This window comes from Oncorhynchus tshawytscha, linkage group LG05 (assembly GCF_018296145.1).
Source record: "Oncorhynchus tshawytscha isolate Ot180627B linkage group LG05, Otsh_v2.0, whole genome shotgun sequence".
Classification (NCBI taxonomy): domain Eukaryota; kingdom Metazoa; phylum Chordata; class Actinopteri; order Salmoniformes; family Salmonidae; genus Oncorhynchus; species Oncorhynchus tshawytscha.
Window position 1 is genome coordinate 27,581,835 of NC_056433.1, and position 22,870 is coordinate 27,604,704.

The 22,870-nt window shown below is 41.8% G+C and overlaps 1 protein-coding gene across 1 annotated transcript in view; it reads left to right on the plus strand.

Moving 5' to 3' along the window:
- Positions 1–22,870, plus strand: part of LOC112250423 (nesprin-2) — a 245,510-nt gene that overhangs the window by 119,270 nt on the left and 103,370 nt on the right. The window contains exons 61-69 of the mRNA XM_042322697.1: positions 179–364; positions 2,957–3,079; positions 3,237–3,419; positions 9,077–9,214; positions 9,572–9,673; positions 13,972–14,085; positions 21,724–22,233; positions 22,322–22,405; positions 22,546–22,815. Coding sequence (XP_042178631.1) covers positions 179–364; positions 2,957–3,079; positions 3,237–3,419; positions 9,077–9,214; positions 9,572–9,673; positions 13,972–14,085; positions 21,724–22,233; positions 22,322–22,405; positions 22,546–22,815 — 1,710 coding nt within the window. The remainder of the gene's footprint in view (positions 1–178; positions 365–2,956; positions 3,080–3,236; positions 3,420–9,076; positions 9,215–9,571; positions 9,674–13,971; positions 14,086–21,723; positions 22,234–22,321; positions 22,406–22,545; positions 22,816–22,870) is intronic.

Genomic DNA, 22,870 nt, shown 5'->3' on the forward strand with positions numbered 1-22,870 from the left:
AGTGTGTGTGTGTGTGCTAATTCCAGTTTAAGTGTTCAGCAGTCTTATGGCTTGTAGATAGTGTATGTGTGCTCATGTAGGTATGTAAGTCTGTGTTTCTAGGTATGTGTTTGTATGTACATGTATGTGTGCATGCGGGTGTGCACTCGTGTCCATGTTCTGTAACCCCACATCACAGATGGTGCTGGATGACTCGGAGCGTATCCGGGCCACTCTGGTGGGCTTTGGACCTGTGTTGGTGGAGATCTCTGCTGTGTGTCACACCACTGCTATGGAGGATAAGCTAGTCCAGACCGAACGCCAAGTCACCGCCATGCAGCATAACATCATGGGGCCATTGGACCAGCTGCTGCACGTCACTCCGGTAAGACCCTCCATTGCAGTGGTTCTCAATAGGGGGTACTAGTAGCTCCAGGGACAAATTTCCCCTAGGTACAGATATAGGATCAGACTCCACTGCTAATGGTTAAGGTTAGGATTGGGGCAAGGGAGTCTGAGTGAGTGTAACCGTGAGCGTGATGCTTCAAACTGGGTGTTTGTGGAAAGAGATTAAGGTTGTCTATCAACAGCCTCAAAAGAGGAGTTTCACCCTCCCTCAGAATGCATTGTGTCTCCTCCACGTATTACATTTAATAAGCACTGCTGTGGCTAATGCTAGTGAGTTTCAATGGAACATTCCACTGCGTGTCTAGGCTAAATTTGATCGAGCACACTTGGTCTTGGTCTGACCCAGAAAAACAACTCACACACAAACTTTTGATGCTAATAAATTCATTTCTATTGATCATTTTGTGTTTATTTCATTTAACCTTTATTTATAACATTTATTTAACTAGACAAATCAGTTAAGAACAAAATCGTATTTACAATGACGGCCTACCAAAAGGCAAAAGGCCTCCTGCCGGGAGGGAGGCTGGAATTTAAAATAAATAAATTGGGGGACAAAACACACATCACGACAGCAGATACACCACATGAAGAGAGACCGAAGACAACATAGCATGGAAGCAACATGGCAGCAGCACAAAATGTGGTACAAACATTATTCTGACACAGACGACAGCACAAAAACCGAAAATTAAAAAAGCCAAAAGAAATGAATAAATAGTACAGAAAATATTTACTAAAGTATGAAAATAAAGGAAAGAAGATCATTTTTTGGGACCGCCTCTCTCTTCATGGCATGTCTTTTCCTTTGGTTTGTCTAGAATAATTTAGGAGACATTTTTCATCCCCTTTCTCTTTTGTCTTCTTTTTGTTTTAAAGCAACAGTTCATCCTAATTTCATACTTGTTTAATGTTCTTCTTGCCTTAGAAGTAGTTTATGCCAGGAGTAACTGCAATGTACTGAGTGTAATTTGCAGCCACCCCTGGCCTATAGATTACTTCCTTTGTAGAAACATTTTAAAGGAAGAAATAATGTTGGACTAACCCTTTAAAAGTAAATTAAATTCCATTAAATTCAATACAGTGGTAAAGTATACAAATGCTTTGGGAAGATTTATAAGAACATAGTCCTAAGTTGCATTCGGAAAGTTTTCAGACCCATTCCCTTTTTCCACATTTTATTTAAAAATAGATGAAATAAAAACATTTCCTCATCCATCTAAACACAATACCCCATAATGACAAAGTAAAAACAGGTTTTTAGAACTTTTTGCAACTTTATTACAAATAAACAGATACCTTATTTATTACATAGGTATTCAGACCCTTTGCTACGAGTCTCGAAATTAAGCTCAGGTGCATCCTGTTTCCATTGATCATCCTTGAGATGTTTCTAGAACTTGGTTGGAGTCCACCTGTGGTAAATTCAATTGATTGGACATGATTTGGAAAGGCACACACCTGTCTATATAAGGTCATTCAGTTGACAGTGCACGTCAGAACAAAAACCAAGACATGAATTCAAAGGAATTGTCCGTAGAGCTTCGACAGGATTGTGTTGTGGCACAGATCTGGGCAAGGGTACCTAAACATTTGAATACATTTGCAAACATTTCAAAAATCTTGTTTTAGCTTTGTCATAATGGAGTATTGTGTGTAGATTGATTTTTTTTTAAAGTTAGCCATTTTAGAACAAGGCTATAACGTAACAAAATTTGGAAAAACTCAAGGGGTCTGAATACTTTCTGAATGCGCTGTAGGGTTGGTTGCACGAGGGGGAACTTTGAGCAGAGCAAAGTGATTGGGGTTACAGTAGCCAAAAAGGTTGAACACCACTGTGCTGTTCTATCCCTTCAATAGAAGTTACTACGTGAAGTGAAAATGTCTGACACCTGTTATGGTAGGGGTGGGCAATGATATCGTCTCGAGGGCCACATCGGGGCGGCAGGGTAGCCTAGTGGTTAGAGCGTTGGACTAGTAACCGAAAGGTTACAATTTCAAATCCCCGAGCTGACAAGGTACAAATCTGTAGTTCTGCCCCTGAACAGGCAGTTAACCCACTGTTCCTAGGCCGTCATTGAAAATAAGAATTTGTTCTTAACTGACTTGCCTAGTTAAATAAAGGTAAAAAAATAAAAAATAAAAAATCAGGATATCAGAATTCACCAGAGGACCGCACAGATTTTTTAGTTAGTCAAAACCAATTTGCAGGGCCCGAAAAAGGGCAGCTATTTCAAAAGGTATTGGTCCATTACAATTTCGACATCATTTCTATCTCATTTTAGACGTCCAAGAGTGGCCTGGAGTACGTACGATACCCTTATAATGTCCTAGTATCATCCCATAGCAATCCTACGTTATTACCAGAAGCTTTCAGACTGGTATGTCAGGGGGTTTGGAATAACAAAAGACAGCAAAACACAATGGACGATAAAGCAGTATTCTATCATTTCTATTCCATTTATGAAACTGACTTGTGGTGCTTTTCATTTTTCATGGTTTTTCATGGTTTTTGCTTTCAAGCTTTTGCTTTTCTCTGGAACATTCACAGCATTGTTGCTATTTTCAGGAAGTGGATGCCATTGAAGCAGAGGTGAAGACGATGGAGAAAAATGTGACCAAGATCAGAGCTATTTTATCCTCCACTGACACATTGGACATCTCACTTGAAGAACACCTCCACAACCGGCAGGTGGGACAAGAGTGTGTTAAGTGTGTATAAGAGGATGTGTACATAGCCATTCATGTATGTTTGTCATTATATGATTTAGAAATGTTTTTGTTTCACACGTGCACACATCTTGTGTATGTGCTTACTGTATTGGCCTCTCCATTCTTGTTCTGTCTAGGTAATCCTGGCCAACATCCAGTCTATGCAGAGGACAGTGGGGGAGATCGAGGGCTGTAAGGCTGAACTTGGACTACCTCAGGGGGCAGAAGAGACACTGAGTGCCTTCCCCAGAGCTGTGCTACTCCTACAGCCCCTCCAAGAGTTGGAACAGCTGACACAGGAGCAGAGTAGAGCGTTGGAGGTAGGAAATGTTCTCACAACGTCTCCACAACATCTCCACGTTTCAACAACATTACTAGACCTTGTCTCCAATGTCCACACAACGTTACGGCAATGTAACAAATGTGCCCCCAATGTTGCCAATATTGTCCCCAAAGCCAGGCCCCTCTCCATTCAAGAAGGGTTCAGTAAAGTTCAGTGATAAAAAAATAGAAAATGGGTAACATTCATTTTGCTTCAATGAAGTTCCACACACAAGTGTTCCGTGCCTTAGCTCCTCCACCATAAAGGAACATTTGAAAATATTTGCCTGCACTTAGCCTCTGCCCAAGCTTTCAAAAACATAATCTTTTGTCATGATTTTGGTTGCCCAATAGGGGGTGATAACATCGTATGATCTTCAGTTTAGAATGCAATTTGATTAATCAGCTGTGTTTGCTAGGGATCAGGCCCTCGAGGACTGGAATTGTCCACCCCTGGTATATCACAATGTTTGATGCGTACATAATCACAATAGGACAATGGTTGACATCGCCCAACCCTAGTTGATGCTTTAAAATGAGCTAAATGTGATCGATCCCCAATAAGAGACAGATGATGCCAGTCACAAAGCTCACATCCTTATCACCTATGACTGCCAAGTACTTTTGAACTATGTATCGACAGCTACTGACTTTGACCTTGATTTCGGCTCCTACTTCAACTGCGACTCAGCTGTTCCCTTGTCAACACCGGACCCTACTCCATTGTTCGAGCTATCCAACAAGAAAAGTCGCGGGAGGAGGACTGAACTCCTTGTTACATTCTTAGAAAAAAGTTTTCCAAAAGGGTTTTTCGGCTGTCCCCATAGGAGAACCCTATTTTGTTCCAGGTAGAACCATTTTTTGGGGTCAAGGTAGAACTCTTTTGGGTTCCATGTAAGACCCTCTGTGTAAAAGATTTTACTTGGAACTCAAAAGTTTTTTTTAAAAGGGTTATCCTATGGGGACAGCCAAAGAACCCCTTTAAGTTCAAAATAGCATCTTTATTTCTAAGAGTATAGACACAGATGCAGAGAAAATTGTCTGGCACTTCCCTCCGTTTTATTGGCAAATGTCCAGTCACTGGAGAACAAGATGGATGAGCTCTGTTCGAGAGTTTCCTACCAACTGGGCGATATGGTAATGAAACTCAAATGTTTCTCCGTGCTTCGTCGTAACCGGGGAATTTTACTTAAATTCATCAAAATGTTAGCTTGTAATAGTGAACCTTTTTTGTGGGATACACATGGCAATTCTAGGTCTTGTGGCATATCTTGGTTAAACTATCCCCAGTTCAATGGAATTTCAACCCTCTGCATGCACAGTGCATTCTTCCATCACGTGTGCAGTGCACTCTTCCATAACATGTACAGCTGATTCTCAAGATCTTGCACACTATTGAGATGCTATTGAGCCCACACTACTACACAGTCTGAGCCAAGGACTACATGCTTTCTGGTAAGTTTTGATTACAACACTGGGTGTTATTATGTTTTGTTAACTAGTAAATTGTAGCCTACAGCAAAGTGTGTTTAAATCTTGTTAACAATTTCTGGTAGTTAGTTTTTGCTACCAATTGGGTTTTAGCTTGCTAGAGCTTGCTAACTGAGGAGTGTTAATTCACCTGTTTTCATACATGTTTCATTTTAAAACATTTCTCTTACAAAGGAGTTGTTTAATCTAACTGCTTAACTATTTATCTGTACATGGAATTGTATTTGTTTTTTTCTTCACAATTTGTTTTCAAATCTTTACAGGAAAATGCCACGGGCACTATCTGTTTGGAGACATTTCACTGCAGCTAATGTAGAAGGAAAAGCTATGTACATTTGAAAATACTGTGCCAAATCATATGTGAAGAATGCAACAAAGATGCAGAATCATCTGGCCAAGTGTATAAAGTTCCCTCAGCGCTCACAACAAACAACCTCTGATAAAAGTCACTCTACTTCTATTCGAGGTGAAAATGATGAATCAGACACCTTATCAATAGCAACAGCTCATGATCCTCCTGGAATCAGAAGGTTTTTTAAATCAATGGAGGAACGTAGTCAGAGCAATGCTGATGAATGTCTTGCTCGAGCTGTGTATGCAACTGGTTCACCTCAGATGCTCACAGGCCATGTCTATTGGAAGAGATTTCTGAATGTTCTTCGCCCAGAATAAACCCCTCCAACCAGACATGCTTTATCTACTCATTTGCTGGATGCGGTGTTCAACAGAGTTCAAGTGAAGGTCAAGCAAATCATAGAGAAAGCAGACTGTATTGCAATCATCTCTGATGGATGGTCAAATGTTCATGGGCAAGGAATAATTAAATTCATATTATCCACCCCTCAACCAGTATTCTACAAGAGCACAGACACAAGGGACAACAGACACACCAGTCTCTATATTGCAGATGAGCTGAAGGCAGTATTTGCACGAGTGACAAACAATGCTGCGAACATGAAAGCTGCTTGGTCTAAAGTGGAGGAGCTCTACCCTCACATCACACCCATTGGCTGTGCTGCTCATGCATTGAATCTGCTCCTCAAGGACATCATTGATCTGGAAACAATGGATGTACTTTACAAGAGAGCCAAGGAAATTGTTAGGTATGTGAAGGGTCATCAAGTTATATCAGCAATCTACCTCACCAAGCAAAGTGAGAAGAATAACAGCACCACATTGAAACTGCCCAGTAACACCCATTGGGGTGATGTTGTCATTATGCTTGACAGTCTCCTGGAGGGGAAGGAGTATCTCCAAGAAATGGCCATATCACAGTCTGCCGATATGGACAACCCCATCAAGAGGATTTTCCTGGATGATGTATTTTGGGAGAGAGTGGTAAGCAACCTGAAACGTCTGAAACCTAGAGCAGTAGCCATTGTACGGATTGAGGGAGACAATGCCATCCTGACTGATCTTCAGACTCTGCTTGCAGATGTAAGATAACAAATCCATACTGCCCTGCCCACTTCACTGTTGCTCCAAGCAGAGGAAACTGCAGTTCTGAAATACATCAAAAAGCGTGGAGACTTCTGCCTGTAGTCCATACATGCCGCAGTGTACATGGTGGACCCCAAGTATGCTGGCGAGAGCATCCTGTCTGGTGCAGAGATCAACAAGGCCTGTGGTGTCATCACTACCATGTCTCGCCACCTTGGCCTGGATGAGGGCAAGGTTATTGGCAGTCTGGCGAAGTACACTTCCAAACAAGGGCTTTGGGATGGAGATGCAATATGGCAGTCGTGCCAACATATCTCACCAGCCACCTGGTGAATGGAACTTTGTGGATGTAGGCTCTTTCCCTTGTTGCCTACATCATTCTCCAAATCCCACCAACATCAGCCACCTCAGAGCGCAACTGGTCATTGTTTGGGACCACACACACCAAAGCACTCAACAGGCTGACCAATACAGGGGTTGAAAAACTGGTGGCCATCTGGGCAAATTTGAGGCATTTTGAGCCTGACAACGAGCCATCCTCAACAAGGTTGGAAAGTGACAGTGAAGATGAGGCCTCAGTCTGATGTTCAAGAGGTGGACATTGAGGATGTCCAGGGAGAAGACATGGAAGTCTGAGTGGAAGAGAACCAAAGCTTATCATTTTACAGATGTATGTTGAAAACATTTTTGGGAGATGCGATTGATTTTTGGGGATCATTCAATATTCCCTTTCTTTTGTTGTTCAGTGAAATCCTCCCATGTGAAGACTCAACTCATTTAATTTAAGTTCAATTCGTAACTAAATAGTTTATTTTATTTCTATTGGAAGGATTTAGTCATTTGCAATTATGTCTATTTATGACAAGGTAAACGGTTTATGTTTCTGTCTCCATATGATAAATATATCCAATGCAAAAAACATCTACATTTAAATGGTATTAATGTTAATTTGCATATATTTACGTTAATTCCCATATTTTCCCGTTAATTCCCACGGAAAGTTTCCACCTCTGAATATTCCCCGAAATGTGCAACCCTAGTCTTCACAGACATTTTTAACATCTCTATGTCCCAGTCTGTAATCCCAACATGATTCAAGCAGACCACAATTGTCCCTGTTCCTAAGAACTCAAAGGTAACATGGCTAAACAACTATCGTCCCGGAGCACTCACATCTGTAACCATGAAATGTTTTGAAAGGCTGTTCACGGCACACATCAACACCACCATCAATATATGGCACATGGAAACCAAACGAGGGTGGTCTATGGTGATAGGTGGGATGGGCTGAGAGTGGCTGAGGGTTGGGATTAAAGAGCTGAGGTCTATGGTGATAGGTGGGATGGGCTGAGAGTGGCTATGGGTTGGGATTAAAGACCTGAGGTCAATGGTGATAGGTGGGATTGGCTGAGAGTGGCTGAGGGGTGGGATTAAAGAGTTTATGTTTGGTAATGTATTATTGTTATGTGACTGCTTTATATAAAAGTACCATGTAAAATGTATGTATATGTATCAGAAAAGCAAGATAATTGTCCTTTGAAGAAGGGGGGTGGTGAAGGGGTTAATAAAAACATGATATATAAAAAAAACACCATCACAGACATCCTGGACCCACACCCATACTGCCCCAACACATCCACAGATGAGGCAATCTCTATTGCTCTCCACACTGCTCTCTCCCACCTGGACAAGAGGAATGCCTACTGTATGTGAGAATGCTGTTCATTGACTGCAGCTCAGCATTCAACACCATAGTCCCCTCCAAGCTTATCACCAAGCTCCGGACCCTGGGACTGAACAATTCCCTCTGCAACTGGATTCTGGACTTTCTGACTGGCCACCCCCTGTTGGTGAGGGTAGGTAACAACACATCTGTGATGCTGCCTGCATCAAAGCTTGGTTTTGAAACTGCAGCGCATTCGATCGCAAGGGTGGTGCGGTACATCACTGAGGCCGAGCTCCCTGCCTTCCAGGACCTCTATATCAGGCAGTGTCAGCGGAAGGCTGGTGAAATTGTTGAAGACCCCAGCCACCCAAGCCATAGACTGTTCACCCTGCTATTGCACGGCAAGCGTTACTGGAATGCTAAGTCTTCTTCCCCCAAGCTATACGACTGCTGAACAGTTAATCAAATGACTACCCGGACTATTAAATTTAACCTGTTTTGCACTGACTCCCTTACACTGACTCTATGCACACTCACTGGACTATACTCACACACTCACAGCTACTTACACTCCAACACACACACACACACCATATAAGCTAACAAAACACACATGCATATTGACGCCACACACACAGGCATGCACACACTTTCACACTCTTCACATGTGCTGCTGCTATTCTGTTTATTATCTATCCTGATAGCCTAGTCACTTTTATCCCTACCTACATATTACCTCAACTACCTCGTACCCCTTCACATTGACTCAGTACTGTTACCGTTTTCTATTTTTATTTGCAAATGTTCTTACTTTTGAACTCTGCATTGTTGGAAAAGGGCTTGTAAGTAAGCATTACACAGTGAAGTCTACACCTGTTGTATTCGGCACATGTGACAAATGCCATTTGATTTTATGATCGAACTTTATCGATGTACCAGCAACAGTCATTTTTCAAACTTTGGTCATCCTACTTTGATTTGGTTTCATCCAAATACCATCTAATTTGATGAAAAGCATGATTTCGACCTTTAACCTCATCTCCTCCTCTGTATCCACAGGGCAACATGCGTGAAGTGAGGGAGGCTGAGGGGGTCATCCCATCATGCAATGTGTGTGTGACAACAGAACCCAGTGCCCTTATCTTAATAAGTTCACATCAACGGAATACGGGTCCACCGCGGATCACCGGACATCAGGTACAAGCTTGCATGATCAACCAACATTTTTATTTTACGTACACAATGTTAACCTAGTGCAACATGTAGGGAATACTATGCCATTTAGGACTCACCCTGACATTAGAAGTGACATGAGTTTGAATAACAATATGCGGGCACTCTTAACACAGTGTTTCTCATGGTCTTGGAGAGCTACAGGGTGTGCAGTCTTTTGATCCAGTCCAGCATTTCAACATACCTAAATGAGGTAATCAACTAACTATGAAGTATGTGGTGTTTCAGTGCTGAGCTGGAACAAAGGACCCGACTTGATGACCACTTCTCTAACATGTAACTAACAGCCAATGTTAACCTTTTCCTAACCCTGTTGTGAAGGAGGATGCCTTAGAAGCATGCCTCTCTGAGGAAGAGGAGGAGTACGAGGATGAAGATCATCACTCATCATCCTCTGACACACTCACATGCAGTTTTCCTGAGGTAAAGATAAAATAAAACAAAAACCTAAAACACAAGATATATCTTTGGCCCATTCTAGTTCGTTGGCTACAGCCACAAATTATTATTTTAATCCCACCTCTGCTCCAATTTAATTGACTCCTCATTTATTTGCCAGCTCCATTTTGGGACTTGATCAAAATATTACAGTAAAGAGTGGGGTTAGGGCTAACATTTAAAGTTAGTGGTCGTAATGTGGTTGTTGCACAGAGTGGGATTGTTCTATGCCTCCAGAAAACAGGAAGTACACTACTTCATACAATTTCTGACTTATTCCTTTCATCATGTCACTATTGTACGGTGTTCATAGCAACACACGCCCTTTGAAGTTACGTCAAGAGTCTCCTGCAGTGGTCACCTACAGTTCCCTCTTTTCTTTGAATGCTATTCCGTGTGGGCATGCAACCGTATTTACCCTTTCCCTTTCCTCTTTAACTGTGTCATAGTTTCGTTTCATGATCATCTTACTTTGCAGTATTTCATGTTTTTTTGAAGTTATTGAATGTTTTCCTCTGATGTCATTGTAATGATAGTTTAAAACACTTCAGCGAAAAGGCCTTTCTAATCAACCGGGCCCAGGAATCCTGGAAATATATTGACCTCATTCCATCAGTAGAGGATGCCTGGTTATTCTTTAAAAGTGCTTTCCTCACCATCTTAAATAAGCATGCCCCATTCAAAAATGTAGAACCAGAACAGATATAGCCCTTGGTTCCCTCCAGACCTGACTGCCCTTGACCAGCACAAAAACATCCTGTGGCATACTGCATTAGGCTAGCTTTTTCAAACAGATATTTGCATCCAGTAGCACAAACTCCAAGAAGTTCTTGGACACTGTAAAGTCCATTGATAATAAGAACACCTCCTCCCAGCTGCACTGAGGCTAGGAAACACTGTCACCATCGATAAATCTACGATTATCAATAAGCATTTTTCTACGGCTGGCCTTTTTATTTGACCTTTATTTAACTAGGCAAGTCAGTTAAGAACTCTTTTTTTCAATGACGGCCTAGGAACAGTGGGTTAACTGCCTGTTCATGGGCAGAACGGCAGATTTGTACCTTGTCAACTCGGGGGTTTGAACTTCCAACCTTCCAGTTACAAGTCCAACGCTCTAACCACTAGGCTACCTTCCGCCCCTTGATTTCCACTGTGCTACCACCCTGGGCCAACTCTGCATCCCCCACAGCACTTTGCCCAAGCCTCCCCCATTTCTCCTTCACCCAAACCCAGAAAGCTGATGTTCTGAAAGAGCTGCAAAATCTGGACCTCTACAAATCAGCTGGGCTAGACAATCAGCTGGGCTAGAAAGCTGGTCATGGGTGTACCTCAGCCACGCTCAAGGTCCTTAACAATATCATAATCGCCATCAACAAAAGACAGTTCTGTGCAGGCGTATTCATCGACCTGGCCAAGGCTTTCGACTCTGTCAATCACCCCATTCCTATCGGCAGACTCAACAGCCTTGGTTTCTCAAATGACTGCCTCGCCTGGTTCACCAACTACTTCTCTGATAGAGTTCAGTGTGTCAAATCGGAGGGCCTGCTGTCCGGACCTCTGGCAGTCTCTATGGGGGTGCCACAGGGTTCAATTCTCGGGCCGACTCTTTTCTCTGTATACATCAATTGATGTCGCTCTTGCGGCTGGTGATTCTCTGATCCACCTCTACGCTGACGACACCATTCTGTATACTTCTGGTCCTTCTTTGGACACTGTGTTAACTTCTTGATGCACCCATCCCCTTAGCTGGATCATTTTCGTCAACCACCGCTGAATTGCAGAGCGCCAAATTCAAATTAAATTTCTAAAAATATTAAATTTTCCTGAAATCACAAGTGCAATATAGCAAAACATAGCTTAACTTGTTGTTAATCCAAATGGTGTGTCAGATTTCAATAAAGCTTTTCGGCGAAAGCATATGTTTATGTAAGCACATCTCTCTCAGTTGACAAAATATTACAAACAGCTAGCAGCCAAGTAGATTGGTCACGAAAGTCAGAAAAGCAATAAATTAAATCGCTTACCTTTGATCTTTGGATGTTTGCACTCAGGAGACTCCCAGTTACACAATAAATGTTCCTTTTGTTCCATAAAGATTATTTTTATATCCAAAATACCTCCATTTGGTTGGCACGTTATGTTCAGAAATCCACAGGCTCGAGCGGTCACGACATCGCAGACAAATTCCAAATAGTATCCGTAATGTTCGTAGAAACATTTCAATTTTTTAAATAATGAATCCTTAGGTTATTTTTACAATATGTAATCGATAATATATCAACCGGGAATGTAGCTTCTTCAATAGGAGAGAGAGAGAAAATGTCTGCTCCAAGCTGTTAAGCATACAAAACGCTACTGGCACCCAGCCATACAATGACGCTTTGTGATCTTTCTCACTCATTTTTCAAAATAAAAGCCTGAAACTGTCTAAAGACTGTTCACACCATGGGGAAGCCATAGGAAAAGGAATCTGGTTGATATCCCTTTAAATGGAGCTTTCAAAATAGAGGCACTTACTGGTTTGATTTTCCTCAGGTTTTCGCCTGCAATATCAGTTCTGTTATACTCACAGACAATCTTTTGACAGTTTTGGAAACTTTAGAGTCTTCTATCCTAATCTGACAATTATATGCATATTCTAGATTCAGGGTCTGAGAAATAGGCAGTTTAATTTCGGTACGTTTTTCATACAAACATCAAAATACTGCCCCCTACACTCAAGAGGTTAACTAACCTCCAGACGAGCTTCAATGCCATACAAATCTCCTTCCGTGGCCTCCAACTGCTCTTAAATGAAAACAAAATTAAATGCATGCTCTTCAACTAATCGCTGCCCGCATCTGCCCACCTGCCTAGCATCACTACTCTGGACGGTTCTGACTTAAAATATGTGGACAAATACCTAGGTGTCTGGTTAGACTGTAAAAACTCCTTCCAGACTCATATTAAGCATCTCCAATCCAAAATTAAATCTAGAATCAGCTTCCTATTTTGCAACAAGCATCCTTCACTCATGCTGCCAAACATACCCTCGTAAAACTGACTATCCTACTAATCCTTGACTTTGGCAATGTCATTTACAAAATAGCCTCTAACACTCTACTCAGCAAATTGGATGCAGTCTATCACAGTGCCATCCGTTTCATCACCAAAGCCCCATATTTTACCCACCACTGCAACCTGTATGCTCTCGTTGGCTGGCCCTCACTTCATATTCGTCGCCAAACCCACTGGCTCCAGGTCATCTATAAGTCCTTATAGCCCCGCCTTATCTGAGCTCACTGGTCACCATAGCAGCACCCAACCGTAGCATGGGCTCCAGCAGGTATATCTCACTGGTCACCCCCAAAGCCAATTCCTGCTTTGGCCGCCTTTCCTTCCAGTTCTCTGCTACCAATGACTGGAACGAATTGCAAAAATCACTGAAGCTGGAGACTCATATCTCCCTCGCTAGCTTTAAGCATCAGCTATCAGAGCAGCTTACAGATCATTGTACATATTTACATAGCCCATCTGTAAATAGCCCATCCAACTACCCCATCCCCATATTGTTATTGATTTTATTTATTATTTATTTATTTATTTATATATATTTGCTCCTTTGCACCCCAGTATCTCTATAGCCCATCCAACTACCACATCCCCATATTGTTATTGATTTTATTGATTTATTATTGATTTATTTATTTATATATATTTGCTCCTTTGCACCCCAGTATCTCTACTTGCACATTCATCTTCTGCACATCTATCACTCCAAGGTTTATTTGCGAAATTGTAATTATTTCGCCACTACGGCCTTTTTATTGTCTTACCTCCCTAAACTTACTTCATTTGCACACACTGTATATAGACTTTTCTATTGTGTTATTGACTGTACGTTTGTTTATTCCATGTGTAATTCTGTGTTGTTGTTTGTGTCACACTGCTTTGCTTTATCTTGGCCAGGTTGCAGTTGTAAATGAGAACTTGTTCTCAACCGTCTTACCTGGTTAAATAAAGGAGAAATAAAAATATATAATTTGAAAAATGTGGGCCTTATAACAGGGTTTAAGTTTAACATGTTATACTTTTACTGATTGTCCTACCTCGACATCCCTTGGACACTGTCAGAGGCAGCTGCTATTCAAGAGCCCTGTCTGCCACACACACCCATAACACACACCCATAACACGTGTGTGTGTGTGTGTGTGTGTGTGTGTGTGTGTGTGTGTGTGTGTACATGTACTGTGTGTGTGTGTACATGTACTGTGTGTGTGTACGTGTACTGTGTGTGTTAGGACCCAGACGAGACTCTTAGCCACCAGGAGCTGGCAGAATCAGTGGCTACATCCACACACTGGCTCCAGGATAGTGACGCTATGTCTGAAGCCCACATCGGCGCTGTCACTAAGGTAAGCAGACGTTTATAGGAAGTCCTCTACATGTGGTAGTTTTTCCTTATTAGCAGTCACTAAAGGTTTAACAGTTGCTCTCTCGCTCTCTCGCTCTGTCTGTCTGTCTGTCTGGCTGGCTGGCTCAGAGGGTAACACTTTATAATAACATTCATTTGAAAGCCATTAATATATAATTTACTAGGCATGTGTTAATGATTTACTGCACATGAATGTAAATCATTATAATTATACTGAACAAAAATATAAACGCAACATGTAAAGTGTTGTTCCCATGTTTCATGAGCTGAAATAAAAGATCCCAGAAATGTTCCATAAGCACAAAAACATATTTCTCTCAAATTCTCTGGACACATCTGTTTACTTCCCTGTTAGTGAGCATTTCTCCTTTGCCAAAATAATTCATCCACTTGACAGGTGTGGCATATCAAGAAGCTGATTAAACAGCATGATCATTACACAGGTGCACATTGTGCTGGGGACAATAAAAGGCCACTCTGGGGCATTGTGTCACACAACACAATGCCTCAGATGTCTCAAGTTTTCAGGCATGCTGACATGCAATTGGGCTGCTGACTGCAAGAATGTCCACCAGAACTATTGCCAGTGAATGTAATGTTAATTTATCCTCCATAAGCCACCTCCAAAGTTGTTTTAGAGAATTTGGCATTACGTCCAACCACGTGTTACCACGTGTAACCACGCCAGCCCAGGACCTCTATATCCGGCTTCCTCACCTGCTGGATCATCTGAGACCAGATACCCGGACAGCTGATCAAATCAAATCAAATTTATTTATATAGCCCTTCGTACATCAGCTGATATCTCAAAGTGCTGTACAGAAACCCAGCCTAAAACCCCAAACAGCAAGCAATGCAGGTGTAGAAGCACAGTGGCTAGGAAAAACTCCCTAGAAAGGCCAAAACCTAGGAAGAAACCTAGAGAGGAACCAGGCTATGTGGGGTGGCCAGTCCTCTTCTGGCTGTGCCAGGTGGAGATTATAACAGAACATGGCCAAGATGTTCAAATGTTCATAAATTACCAGCATGGTCGTATAATAATAAGGCAGAACAGTTGAAACTGGAGCAGCAGCACGGTCAGGTGGACTGGGGACAGCAAGGAGTCATCATGTCAGGTAGTCCTGGGGCATGGTCCTAGGGCTCAGGTCCTCCGAGAGAGAGAAAGAAAGAGAGAATTAGAGAGAGCATATGTGGGGTGGCCAGTCCTCTTCTGGCTGTGCCGGGTGGAGATTATAACAGAAAATGGCCAAGATGTTCAAATGTTCATAAATGACCAGCATGGTCGAATAATAATAAGGCAGAACAGTTGAAACTGGAGCAGCAGCACGGCCAGGTGGACTGGGGACAGCAAGGAGTCATCATCAAGCCCCTTTGTGCGGACAAACTCATTCTGATTGGCTGGGCCTGGCTCCCCAGTGGTTGGGCCTATGCCCTCCAAGGCCCACCCATGGCTGCGCTCCTACCGAGGTCTTGTGAAATCCATAGATTGGGGACTAATAATTTATTTTCAATTGATCATTTGATTAGCTGTTCAGGAGTCTTATGGCTTGGTGGTAGAAGCTGTTAAGAAGCCTTTTGGACCTAGACTTGGTGCTCCGGTACCGCTTGCCGTGTTGTAGCAGAGAGAAGTCTATGACTCGGGTGGCTGGAGTCTTTGGCAATTTTTAGGGCCTTCCTCTGACACTGCCTAGTATAGAGGTCCTGGATGGCAGGAAGCTTGGCTCCAGTGATGTACGGAGCCGTACACACTACCCTCTGTAGTGCCTTGTGTTCGGAGGCCGAGCTGTTGCCATACCAAGCAGTGATGCAAACAGTCAGGATGCTCTGGATGGTGCAGCTGTAGAACTGTTTGAGGATCTGAAGACCCATGCCAAATCTTTGTTTGGGTCATGATAGTTCATTGGTGATGTGGACATCAAGGAACTTGAAGCCCTCAACCTGTTCCACTACAGCCCTGTAGATGGGAATGTGATCGGCCCTCCTTTTCCTATAGTCCACAATCATCTCCTTTGTCTTGATCACATTGAGGGAGAGGTTGTTATTCTGGCACCACACTGCCAGGTCTCTGTTACTGTAATTTAATTATGCCAATGTGCTTTCATCAATTGAAAGCCCTTAATCTATTTTATGAGAATTTGTAAGATTTCTTGTTTGCATAAAATAGACGCAGACCAGTCTTTCAATAATAGGTAATAGAATTTATTCTCGGAGCGCGCTCCCACTTAATCACGTGCAGCAGTTTTTATACAGATCATGACGTCATTTTAATGCTTTAACAGAATCCCCTCCTCTCGACCGGGACAAAGTAAGTTGAAAAGTTCATTCTAACTTACTAACACACTCCCAGATAACTTTTGACCCCTCAACATTATCGATCACCACTGATTTTAATTAACAGAAAAGGCAGTGAGTGCATTCCTAGGTTATCTCAAAACCCCAGAGCTAAGTTTCTGTAGGGTCAACCATAAGCTAACGACCTTATCTGTTTTCACAGTCCACAACCCATTCGTTCCATTCCTAGTTGGAATGGTGTTCATTAACTTTTTATTGCTCCTTGTCCGTGTCACACAATCCCTTCTTATGAACTCATATTGTTAATCACTTATAAAACAGAGTATAAGTTTACTTAGTTACAATTCTATTTAAAATGGGGATAATGTTTATTCATTTATCCATAATAAATCCAACCGTCTCTGACCTCCTCCCTATAGGCTGTCTCATTGTTGTCGGTGATCAGGCCTACCACTGTTGTGTAGTCGGGAAAAACTTGCTGATGGTGTTGGAGTCGTGCTTTGCCATGCAGTCATGGGTGAACGGGGAGTACAGGAGGGACTAAGCACATACCCCTGAGGGGCCCCCATGTTGAGGATCAGCGTGGCAGATGTGTTGTTACCTACCCTTAGGCCACCCCCAGGTTTTATCAGGAAGTCCAGGATCCAGTTGCAGAGGGAGGTGTTAGTCCCAGGGTCCTTAGCTTAGTGATGAGCTTTGAGGGCACTATGGTGTTGAACGCTGAGCTGTAGTCAATGAATAGCATTCTCACATAGGTGTTCCTTTTGTCCAGGTGGGAAAGGGCAGTGTGGAGTGCAATAAAGGTTGAGTCCTCAGTGGATCTGTTTGGGCGGTATGCAAATTGGAGTGGGTCTAGGGTTTCTGGGATAATGGTGTTGATGTGAGCCATGATCAGCCTTTCAAAGCTCTTCATGGCTACAGACCTGAGCGCTATGGGTCATTTAGGCAGGTTACATTGGTGTTCTTGGGCACAGGGACTAGGGTGGTCTGCTTGAAACATGTTGGTATTACGGACTTAGTCAGGGACAGGTTGAAAATGTCAGTGAAGACACTTGCCAGTTGGTCAGTTGACGCTCAGAGTATATGTGCTGGTAATTCGTCTGGCCCTGCAGCCTTGTGAATGTTGACCTGTTAAAGGTCTTGCTCACATCGGCTACCGAGAGTGTTATCTCACAGTCATCCAGAACAGCTGGTGATCTCATTCATGCTTCAGTGTTGCTTGCCTCGACGCGAGCATAGAAGTAATTTATCTCGTCTGGTTGGCTCGTGTCATTGGGCAGCTCGCGGCTGTGCTTCCCTTTTTAGTCTGTAATAGTTTGCAAGCCCTTCCACATCCGATGAGCATTAGAGCTGGTGTCGTAGGATTCAATCTTAGACCTGTATTGACACTTTGCCTGTTTGATGCTTCATCGGAGGGCATAGCGGCATTTCTTATAAGCGTCCGGGTTAGAGTACTGCTCCTTGAAAGCAGCAGTTCTACCCTTAAGGCTCAGTACCGTGTTGCCTGTAATCCATGGCTTCTGGATGGGGTATGTACGTACAGTCACTGTGGGGACTACGTCATCGATACACTTATTGATGAAGCCAATGACTGATGTGGATGATTCCTCAATGCCATTGGAAGAATCCTGGAACATATTCTAGTCTTCCCTGCATGACTCATATTATTAACAAAGGGGCATTTCACGCATAAATGAAAGTTTGTCAAATGTTTTCTGATCTCAAAAGTGTACTAATGTCAAGATGAAACCATGTCCCACACCATTTGTTGTGTAGATACCAATCTGGAAAAGTCTGTCAAACTTTGATTTGAAAGTGCAATGTCCCTTTAACAACCCATTTTCTAAATTATTAGTAAACACATTTGCAGTACAGAATCTAAAGTGGCCACTATATCTTCATAATAGGTATATAAATAATGTATAGTTTTATAAACAATGTGTTGCTCTTTTTTTTGTCCAGGTGGCAAAGGGCAGTGTGGAGTGGGAAGTCAACTAAATAAAATAAACATTTGTAATGATTTGATCTTAGCAAATCACATTTCTGGAAGGTGTGGCTCTGAATCAGAGGTACACAAGACAGTGGTGTTTGCAGGGAAGTTCAGAGGGAGGTGATTTATTATAAATAAGGCCAGGGCTATGGGTTGGTACTTTTTCTATTGGACAAGGACTTTTCCCCTATCTCTCTATTGGGTTAATGAATGCCACTTTTGACGCATTGATCCACCAGACCTATCGAACATTGGACGAAAGTTTTCAGTATCTAATCTAAAGTGTGACACTTTTTACCAAGTCTTAAATTGGTCAGATATCTTTTAATTACATAACTAACACACATGAGGTTGGAGAAAAGTTGACAATTTATTGACATACAGCTAGCTTGCATATTACAAATTAGCAAAAAGCTACAGCGTGGCTAACTAATGTTGTAAGTTATCTAGGTCGCTGCTAGCTGGCAGATTCAAAGGTAGTGGTGAAGTGAAAAATGAAGACAGAAAATTATGCACCGGTGTCATTGTACATTACTGTGATGGAATACCCTCCCATTTGACTGTTCTGTGACTCACTGAAAACCTATCCTTGTCAGAGGAATAAGGCAACCTCACAGAGAGTTAACACGCACAGGAAACTTTATTGCCAAGCAGAGTATGGAAATGATCTGCAAGTACAGAGAAAGACAAATACTGAATTAACTATACATGGAATAACATGAATATGAACGGTGCAAAGTAGTGAATAGGGTAATGACCACAATAGCTCAAGGGGAGAGAATGCTAAGTATAACAAAGGACTGTATCGAAAGGACTGTATAAATGTATACATAAACATTTTACATGAACATGCAGCATAAATAACTCAGTAATAACATTACAGGGAATAATAATAGCAACTACGACTAACAGTAATAGTAAACACACACACATCTCAGCCATAACAACAACAACCATTACTCACTTTTACCCACACACTCCATGAACACACTGCCGTAAATTCAACTCTAGCGACACTGAAGGCAATGGCCATCGGGACATAGGGATGCGTCGGGCCTGATTTAGCCAGTGCTGGACCAGCTACATCCTCTTAGCCAATCAGAGAGTGCCATTGTTACTGTTGTGAGAGTGCTGTCATGGTTGCTATGGTTATTATGTTTAGGTTGACACTATATGCTACAATGTATTGCTATGCTACAATGCAAGGGTGCACATGAAAATAAGCATTTGTTCTTAACTGACTTGCCTAGTTAAATAAAGGTAAAATAAATAAAAAATATCGTAGAAAAAGGGCACTAAAATAGAAAACATGGTGCGGACGTCTGCCTTCATCTGAGCGTACCGATCAGATGCGGATGTGGATCAGCTAATGACGGATAGCTAGCCCGCAGCTAGGCAGCTAGCTTCAGTACCATCTAGCGAGTCAACAATGCAAATGTTGTACAGGTGTGATCTATTGGACATTCTGACTGTATGTCAAAAAAATATTAACTTTTCTTAAACCCCCTGTCTGCTGTGTACTTATTTATGTTTTTAAACTTATCTGAGCCATAGCCTGGAATCACAACTAATATTCCCCATTACTATCCAATCAGCATCCTCTCAAAAATGATGGGTGGGTAAAAATCCACAGGGCCAAACGCCGCATTTTGGATTAGGTCATCTTCTGATTGGTTGAAGGTGATCTAATCGCTCACAAATTAGTTTTAATAATGCCCCTCCTGACATTGTCAGATTTTTAATGATGGGATGGCCAGGCTGATATTATGAAGGGGAAATTCATGAAAAGATTTATAATCATTTCAACCTTCATGAATAATTTTGGATAAATGGCTGCAACTTTAGATTGGGTACTGCAAACAAGTTTACTAATAATTTGTACATTATGTGGTTCTTAAAACCTCTTATGGATAGGGGAGACGCTAGAGTCTCAACTGGCCAATTGCTGGGGGAAATGCAGAGCGCCAGATTCAAATAAAATGCTATAAAATTCAAACTTTCATTAAATCACACATGTAAGATACTCAATTAAAGCTACACTCGTTGTGAATCCAGCCAACATCAGATTTTAAAAATGCATTTCGGTGAAAACATAAGAAGCTATTATCTGATAGCCTGCACCATCTGCACCAGCAGTAAACAAAGGAGCTAGCATAGCAGGCGCTACACAAAACGCTGAAATAAAATATAAAATATGCATGACCTTCTTTTGTTTGCATTCCAATATGTCCCATAAACATCACAATTGGTCCTTTTGTTCGATTAATTCCATCCATATATATCGAAAATGTCCATTTATAAAGCGCGTTTGATCCAGAAAAAAACAGCTTACAAAATCGCAACGTCTCTAAAACATATTTCAAAAGTTGCCTATAAACTTTGCCAAAATATTTCAAACTACTTTTGTAATACAATGTTAGGTATTTTTAAACATTAATAATCGATCAAATTGTAGACGGGGCAATCTGTATTGAATACATGAAAGAAAAGAAACCAGCACTGCTTTTCACGTCTTGAGCAACTCACAAAAGTGTCCTCAGTTCCGAGCTGGCCTACTTCTTCATAGCATAAAGGAATAATCTCAACCATATTCCAAAGACTGGTGATATCCAGTGGAAGCGGTAGGAACTGAAAATAGGTTCCTATTAAATATCCAATGGCAAAGACAATATAGGGAACAGAGAGTGGGGAAAAAAATCTGAACAGTTAGTCCTCGGGGTTTTGCCTGCTACATAAGTTCTGTTATACTCACAGACATGATTCAAACAGTTTTAGAAACTTCAGTGTTTTCTATCCAAATCTATGAATAAAATGCCTCTCTGATATTCTTGGCATGAGTAGCAGGAAGTTGAAATTGGGCACGCTATTTATCCAAAAGTGAAAATTCTGCCCCCTAGCTTTAAGAGGTTTTAAGACAATAACATATCGATCATGAATAAAGGCAGAAGTAATAAGTGATAGTTTATGACTTCATAGTTTGTAAATTGCTCACTGACATAAACATACTGTAGTTTTTTATACATTTTATAATTATGGTTTAGAAATCATTTACAGATCATTAACAAATTCATTATCCATGATGTATTAATGAGCATTGTTAAACAGTGTTAACCGTTTACAAATACCTTAATTACTAGTGGTAAATGGAGTCGTAATAATGATTTACAAGTGTTCAGCAAATTATTAATACATGCCTTAATAATGATCTATTAATGGATTATAAAGTGTAAAGATGTAAAGTGTTACTAGATCATTGAGTAAAGAAGTAATTGCATGTCAGATTCCATACCACTCTATTGGGGTTGGGTTTGATTCATTCCAAACATCTTCGTTCAGGAGTTGGACACCCCGGAGTCTTGTGTAGACCCAGAAGACACTAATTCTGGTTTAATATCTGAGAAGATCCAACCAACACCTGAAAAAACAGACAGAGCACCTGCAGACACCCTGTCATTACCGGCTCAGTGGAAACCCATCTCCAAGACCACTATATCAGAAAACAAGCCGACAGAATCAGTCAGTAAAGACATTAACAAGGAGACTTCGTCAGTCACCGAGAAGTCTGAATTAGTAACCAAGGCAACTGTCTCATTACCTGAAACTAGTTCAGTGACCATGGAGACTGGACCAGCATCTGTAAAAAGTGTCTTGGCAACCAAAGAAACTGGAGAAGTACCTGTGAAGATTGGATCAGTAACCAAAGAGATACAATCAGTACCTGAGACTACTTCTGTAACAAAGATGACTGGGTCAGTAACCAAGATGACTGGGTCAGTAACCAAGGAAATTGGGACAGTTGCCAATGGTCTGTTGCCAAATACACCCAGCGACCCCCAGGAAGACCTGGTAAGAGTACCATACCCGTGCACCACATATATACACACACTCACACATACAATTACCTGCCCGCACGTTTTACGTTTATTTTTCATAGGATGGGAGATGGGACCTCCTTCACACTCGGCTGTCTGAGAAACTCAACACCTTGAGGAATATTCAGGAGGAGGATCTACATGCGGTCAGTTCACACTGTCACACCTCCCTGATTCAAGTACTCATAAGACCTGGGTCAAAATTTAGCAGAGGTACAGGATTTTAAGGGCGGCTGTCTTCAAGCCATTATATTGTGTTGATGGTGCTCTCCATGTGGTTGTGTAGGCTACAGGTTCAAAGGCAGAGGGGACCGGAGGTGGCTTTGGTGGTCTGAGAGAGATAGAGGTGTGTGCTGCAAGCCTTAGACAACTCAGACACAGAGCAAGTGGCCTTTCCTCTGCCAATTCAAAGGAAGGTGGCTATCCCATGTTGGATAGAGAGCTCTACACAGCTCTGTGTGGAGTGGAGCATTTTCTGGAAACACTCACTGGCCTGTTGCCCAGTCCCTCTATTACCACAGTGGAGGACAGTCAACTAAGACTGCTACAGATGGAGGTACAGTACCTACAAACTGCTGATTTACATTTATAGATCTCTGGAAATAGGTAGC